This window comes from Myotis davidii, unplaced genomic scaffold (assembly GCF_000327345.1).
Source record: "Myotis davidii unplaced genomic scaffold, ASM32734v1 scaffold109, whole genome shotgun sequence".
In the NCBI taxonomy this organism is placed as follows: Eukaryota; Metazoa; Chordata; class Mammalia; order Chiroptera; family Vespertilionidae; genus Myotis; species Myotis davidii.
Window position 1 is genome coordinate 812,815 of NW_006300368.1, and position 7,418 is coordinate 820,232.

The 7,418-nt window shown below is 48.0% G+C and overlaps 1 protein-coding gene across 1 annotated transcript in view; it reads left to right on the forward strand.

The window, feature by feature from the left end:
• Positions 1 to 7,418, forward strand: part of FZD2 (frizzled class receptor 2) — a 10,907-nt gene that overhangs the window by 2,223 nt on the left and 1,266 nt on the right. Inside the window, 2 exon segments of the mRNA XM_015572516.1 lie at positions 4,913 to 4,953; positions 6,744 to 7,416. Of these exon segments, the coding sequence (XP_015428002.1) occupies positions 4,913 to 4,953; positions 6,744 to 7,416 (714 nt within the window).

Consider the following 7,418-nt stretch of genomic DNA (forward strand, 5'->3'; position numbering starts at 1 on the left):
GTAAATCAAAGTTGGTTTCCCAGATGGAGCTGCAGCCGCTTTGATTTCTCAAGTCGCCCCCCTCCCCCTCTGCCTCCCCTCACCCCCAGCTCCATGGTTTCAATTCCTCCCTGAAAAGCAGTGGGGCCTCCTTTCAAACCAGCCCAGTTCCTCCAACTCCCAACAACAGCTTAAGTTACAGGAAAGAGAAAGGGGAGGGGGTGAGGTGGCCCAGCCTGGAGGAAAAGGAGAGAAATTCTGGGAGAAGGAAAGGGGGAGAGAGAGAGAGAGAGAGAGAGAGAGAGAGAGAGAGAGAGAAGGAAGGAAGGAAGGAAGGAAGGAAGGAGGGAAGGAAGGAAGGAAGGAAGGAAGGAAGGAAGGAAAGTAGTAGATGGGGTGCAGAGCCAGGAATGAAATCCTGTGCTGTGCTGGAGCAGGAGGGGGCCCCAACTGGAAAGCAAACCTGTCTCAGCCCTCCTTCCCCAGTGAGCACCCCCACACTCATCACACCTGAGGCTCTCTCCACATCTACAAGTCTAACATTCAAGCTCTCCCATTCCTCTTCTCTTGGCCTTAGGTTCTAGAAGTTTCCATGAGACAAAACATTTGACTCATACATTCCCAGAGATGCTTATTTTTTTGGGCCAACAAGGCACAGTCACCCCTAAGAACCTCACTAACCAAACTCAGTACTCATTTTTCAGCTTTGTTTTCTCCAGTCTGCTCTGAGCAGCACACATTTTGCTTTTGCTTGACCTAGGCCTGGGCTAATTAAAGTCCTTAATTAAGAGATAATCTGTTCTATCAGTTTAATCCTTTTATGGCTCATTTTGCCATCCAGGGGCCTTGGGGAAGGGTGCTGAAGAGATAAAGGGGATCACAACTATACTCTGCTAACTCCCCCTTCCCTCTGTCCCCAGAACCTGGAGCAGCCTTGGAACTTGGCAGAGGGTGGGATGAGGTGCACTGAAGGGCCTACCGTGAGCAGGAAGTGGGGGTTCCAGGATTCCTAGACCTGATTATTCTGTGGCCCATTCTAAGGGCCTGTTCCCTGAGAGCTGAAAGGAGGATGGCGTTCAGGGAGAGGGAATTTGGAGTCTCACTTGAGGGTAGATTCCCGCTCCTGGTGGCCAGGATCAGGGCGAGAGCAGGAAAGGGAAGATTCGCACAGAAGAGAAGAATACCTTGTGGGTTGGGGAAGGCTCAAACCTATGTTCCACAATGTGTCTAGGTCCTACCCCATTCAAAGTAGAGTATTTTGCTACTCGAAGAATAAAACATTTGAGGGTCTCAAAGTATCTGAAATTATGTTCTCTTCCTCACCGCTCCCCATCCTAAACAGAGCTCATCCCCTTGGCAAAGTGAAAGGCCAGAGACAAGGATTTTTGCATAAGAGTGGAGGGCCTTGGGCAGAGCTCCCAGATTTCCTTAGCTGGGAGAAGTTCCCTGTGGTCTCTGAGCATGCCTGTGGTGTGCTGGATATTACTGACAGGCTGTCATTTTATTCATCTGTAACACACTGGCCTTTCACCTTGTTCAGGTGACATCAAGCACGGACAGTTTCAGTGGTCCATATATATTATTTCCATAGCCCCCTACATCTGGCCCAAAGGTAGAAATCAACGATTTTATGATCTTCTTATACAGATGAGGAGGTGGAAGCTAAGGAAGGAAAAACGACTTGCCTAAGGCCACTCAGCAGATATGGGGTGGAGCCAAGCCTGAAGCCTGGATATTCTGAGCCCCAGATCAGGTTTCCCTTTGGTCTGCTCTCCTGCTAGGTTGATATTTCTGCTCCTGCAATCTATTCCTAACTGGTGTCTCCCATGGAATGGAGTATGTAGCATCTTTACTGTGGGCACTCAACAATTACCCCAGATATGAGATTTGTAAGCCGAGATATGATTGACAGTAGTGCCCCAGGATTTGGGGGAGAAGTGGCATTGGCACTGTGTACTGGAGACGCCTAGGTTCCCAGCTCACAGCAGGAGCCCAGGACCCAGCGGAAATGTTTCTCAGGGAAGAATAGTGGCCCAGATTTGCCAGCAAACTGTTGCTCCCCCTAGACTGTAAGCTTCCAGAAGCTGGAGCCTGGGTCTCTGCAGACTTTGTCTGCTTTGTATATAATAGGTGCTCAATAATTTAATGGATAAAAATAATAGTTATTATTTACCAAACTTTTAGCTTTGGATCAGATCAAGTGAGTGCTATACACTATATCACTTAATGCTCACAACTGAAACAAGGTAAATAAGAATTCTGATTTGAGGCTCCAGACCAGGAGTAACAAGCCTCATGACATTCTCTTCTGGCCCTACCACTCCTTTTCCTTCTCCTTCCTCAACAGTCTCATGGTCCTTAAATGTTGGCATCCCCAAAGCTTTGGTCTTTCCACCCAATTCCTAGGTGATCCTAGCCATTCTGACAGCTCCAACCATAGGCTAGAGGTACCAGATCTAAATCTAGCTCAAAACTCCCTCCTGGGCACTGGATTAGAAAATCTACCTGTGTTCTGGACACCTGCTCTTGGACATACCATAGGTTTGGGCTGGCTTGACTACGCTCACTATTCACCCTGCCCCTGTGTTTTCTAGCCTGGTTAATGATATCAGGTCATCTGGTCAGAAACCTTGTTGGGCTTCCTCCCTTCTCTCTCTCTTCTCCATGTACACAGCTCAGATCATGCCTTTGCCATCTCTTACCGGGAGTCTTGCTATCTATTCCTAACCGGTGTCTCCTCAGAGCTGCCCAAATGCACTGTCTAAAACTTAAGTGTAACCAATTCCCTTCCCTAAACATTCTAGTGTATGTATCTCTATCTCCAAGAGTCCAGATTGTGAACATGGTATATAAGGTCCCTGCTTATTTAAATATATATTTTATTGATTTTTTTTACAGAGAGGAAGGGAGAAGGATAGAGAGTTAGAAACATCGATCAGCTGCCTCCTGCACACCACCTACTGGCGATGTGCCTGCAACCAAGGTACATGCCCTTGACCAGAATCGAACCTGGGACCCTTCAGTCCACAGGCCGACACTCTAGCCACTGAGCCAAACTGGTCAGGACAGGTCCCTGCTTATTTAAAACCTCCTCTGCCATCACTCTCCTGATGTACATAGGGCTCTAACAGGGCCAAAATATTCATATACTTGAGATCCCTTCTCATTGCATTTATTTCACCCACCATGCCCTTGCACATGCTGTTCCCTCTGTTTGGAATGCCTTTCCCTGCCTTGAGATGGGGCTCATATTTCTGCACCTAGCACCTTACACATGAGGTCTGCAAGGCCCTGTGGGTCTCATATCTGCCGGCCTTTCTTTCCCTCATCCTGCTTTACTCCTCATTCCAACCACACAGGCCTCTGCTGCCCTCCCCCACTCAGAGTCCCTCTCCCATTATGCTTTTCCAGCCCCATGGACTTTCCCTTCATAGCACTGAAACCTGGGGCAATTTTACATCCATTTAAGTGACTGTATGATGAATGTCTCTCCCACTAAAATATAAGCTCCACACAACAGGGGTGGGTCTGGCAGTCAGCATATATTTGTTAAGTGCATAAAAGCACACAATTCTTATAGACATTAGGAGACAGAACACAGCTATTTAAAAACATTGTTTTAAATGATTTCAGATAGAGGAAGGGATAGATAGAAACATCAATGATGAGAGAAAATAATCGATCTGCTGCCTCCTGCCTGCTCCCTAGTGAGGATCAAGCCCGCAACCCGGGCATGTGCTCTGACTGGGAAATGAACCTCAGTCTCCTGGTTCATGTGTTGATGCTCAATCTCTGAGTCACACGGCCGGGCAGAGCACAGCTTTAGGAGCCAAGCAGGCCTGGGTTTAAATCTTAGTTCTATTACTTACTATATGACCTTGAGAAAGTGGCCAAATTTCACTTAAGGTCAAATTCTTCATCCATAAACAAAATGTAACACCTACTTTGTAGGCATACACATAATGTATGTTCAGTGCTCAGGAGGCATTCAATAAATGGTAGCAATTACCTTAGGTACCCAAGGAAACTTGCTGATTGAATAGTAATTCATGTAACTTCTTGTTTTGAAAGGTACTTTTTCACTATTATGACATTTATCTTTGTCATTCAGAAATTATTTTGGCTGTGTAGTTTCATATTTTAAAAATCTGTTGGGTTCAATTCCCCATCAGGGCACAAACCTCGCTTTGGGGCTCAATCCTGGTTGGGGTGTGTGCAGGAGGCAACCAATCAATGTTTCTCTCTCACATTGATGTTTCTCTCTCTCAAAAAAAAACCCATAAAAACATATCTTAAAAAGAAAAATGAGAAATAAGTGCCATATTTATCAAATGACATCATGAAACATTTAAATGGAGAGTCTATTAATTTCCTTTAGTTACAGACCTGCTTTAATCAAAAGGCAAGTTGGTGAGATGGAAAGTGCTGTGGGTAGGCCTGTAGTCTGAAGATGCAGGTTCTGGTTCTGTTCACGCTCAAATCCCTCACAGGAAAGGAAGGAGTAATCATGAGATGCCATGGTTTCTTATTTCATGTAAAAATGCTAGATAAATGGGAGATCTTCATAGAAGCACTTTCTTCTGGGATGCTACAAACTCCTGACGGGCAAGGATGCTGCCATTTTTCTCTATATTCCCCACAATCTACCACCATGGTTTGAAGTCAGGAAACTCAATAAAAGTGTGAAGGAATGAAAGGTAGACTGAGTGAATGAAAGAATGTCTTTTATTTCTTTTTTTCCAGCCCCAGCTTCCCCTTTGTGTTGGGGATGGCTGGGGAAGGATAACTGCCACTCAAGCCTGGCCTTAGGGCAGGAAAACAAGTTTGTCATGGAAGGAAATTGAAGATGCTGCACTTCCATGGGAGATCTGTTCTCAGCTTCCTAGGCGGAGTATAGGAGCCTCTCATATTCATTCTTGTTTTCACTGCTCAGCTCTGAGGCTTGGCACCAGCTCTCAAGATGCCCTGGAGGAGGTAGGGTAGGAGGGGAGAGCTGAAGGACCAGCTCCTCAGGCTTAGTTTGGGCCAGGTAGGGCAGGAGAGCACAACTTTCCCATTCCCAGATGGCTTGGAAACAAAAGTGGACTATCCTGGTTTTGAAGGAAAACATTTTTCTTAAAGTACCAAAAAGGCAACTTCTCAAGGATACGATAAGGATCCTTGTCATATTGTGAAGAACCTGGAAAATCTGTACTGTATATCATTCAATCAAGAAAAAAAAAATCAAATCCTGTCAAACCTGGATCCATTCTATGTATCCACTACAATGTCTTTCCTTCTCCTCACTCTTATTCTTTCCTTACATTTCTTTTTGTTGTTGTTTCGTTTTGTTCTTTTGTTTTTAAAGCAACCATTTTCTAGACTGGAGCAATAGCTCACCAGGCTGGGAGGGTTTGGCCCACACTAAGAAGCAAAGGCGTTTTCTAAACTCAATTGTCTTTCTTCTTTTTAAGTGACCCCCCTTCCCTCAGGAGAGACAATAGAAATAATTGATCCATCATCCAGTACCAGCCCCAGGAGATTTACATGCAAATCCTCCCTCTCCTCCTCAGACCCCCTCCCCCTTTAAATTTAAAATCGTAGAAGGGAAAAAAGAAGAAAAACGCTTTTAAACTAGCAGGAACCCTGCTGGCCACCGCCACCCACCCCAAACCAGGTGAGAGTTAGGAGGGGGTGATAATCCACAACAACCCCAGCCTCCTCCCTCCCCTCACACCATCCCTTTCTGGTGTGGAAACACTTAAGATTTGGGTAAAATTCTCTTCCCAGGAGACGATATCTGGAAGCTTTTAAGGGGCGGAGGCAGAGCGGGGAGAGAGGAGTAAAATCCCCCCAAACGGCCTAAGAAAGTCATCTCTTCACTTAAAACTGCCCGTCACCCCCCACCCCCCACCATTAACTTTCGATTAAGACCTCCTCGTTATGGCAACTAAACTTTACTTTGCATAATTAAGATTTGCCTCGGAAGAAGGGGGAGGGAGAAGCCGCAGCTCCCGGCCATTCTCTTTCACCTCACCTCCTCCCACCCCCGCCCCAGCCCTCCAGCTCTGGGCCTCTAAGTTCCTAAGTTTTCTCACTTTGAGGTGCCACCGAACACAAAGAACCATAATGGGCTTCTTTGTGCTCGCTACGGGGCAATTACGCCCCGGAGTCCAGGCCCCTTTAAGAGCCTCTTAAAGAGACAGGCTCTCGTTTTTTTTGAGGGTTATTTAAGGGTGTGTGTAGGGGCGGGGCGAGGAAAACTCCTAGGGGTCTACATATTGGGTGAAGGGAAACTTTTGTCTGGACTCCATGAGAAGGGGCTGAGAGTAAAGTCTTTATTAACTGTTAGCTTTTTAAAAGTCTCTCTTTAAAAAAAAATCTTTAACTTGAGATTTTTTCACTTGATCTGTAAAATTGGACTGGAATAGGTGGGGTTGAGAAGCAGGGGCGGAGGCAAGGATTTAAAGAGGCCCTACCCTGGAGAGCGCCTTGGCCCCCGAAGAAAAGTGATACAAGCTCGAGTGGCTTGGGTCCGCGGCAGTGCTGGAGAATGCGTGTCCACGGATCTCGCCTCCGCGAGCCAGGATAAATCCCGTGCTGGGCAAACAGCCCTTAATATAATAATAGCATGTCTCTTTAAAAAGCAAAAGGAGGTGGGGGGAAAGTTTTGTTGGCATCTGGTTTCTGATCTCATTATGTTGTGATCGTCCAATCCAGCCCTCGGGGCTGGTCCCGGGGTTTAAATCTGATTGGCCAAGAGCACATTTTGGGATGGTGCTTAGAGCTCGACGGGGCGGTTTCAAGGTTCCCTTTTTTGGGGGGCTGAGGAGAGGGCGGGGCCGCCGGCCGGGGACCCCTTGAAACCGACTAATTGGGATCCGAGAGGCCGAGGTGAGGGCCGGAGGAAGGCACAAAGGAGTCGCTGGGCGGAGAAGGGAGGGGAGAGGCGAGAGGAGGAGGAAAAAGAGGAGAGAGCAAAGCAGCGCGCGGTGTCTCCAGCTGCTCAGTTAGACTGCGGCGAGCTAGCGGGCAGGCGCGCCGCCCCCTCCCCCGCCCGCCCGGACCACGGCTTCTGCCAGCCCATCTCCATCCCGCTGTGCACGGACATCGCCTACAACCAGACCATCATGCCCAACCTTCTGGGCCATACGAACCAGGAGGACGCGGGCCTGGAGGTGCACCAGTTCTACCCGTTGGTGAAAGTGCAATGTTCGCCCGAACTGCGCTTCTTCTTGTGCTCCATGTACGCGCCCGTGTGTACCGTGCTGGAGCAGGCCATACCGCCGTGCCGTTCCATTTGCGAGCGCGCGCGTCAGGGCTGCGAGGCGCTCATGAACAAGTTTGGTTTCCAGTGGCCCGAGCGTCTGCGTTGCGAGCACTTCCCGCGCCACGGTGCGGAGCAGATCTGCGTGGGCCAGAACCACTCCGAAGACGGCGCGCCCGCGCTGCTCACCACT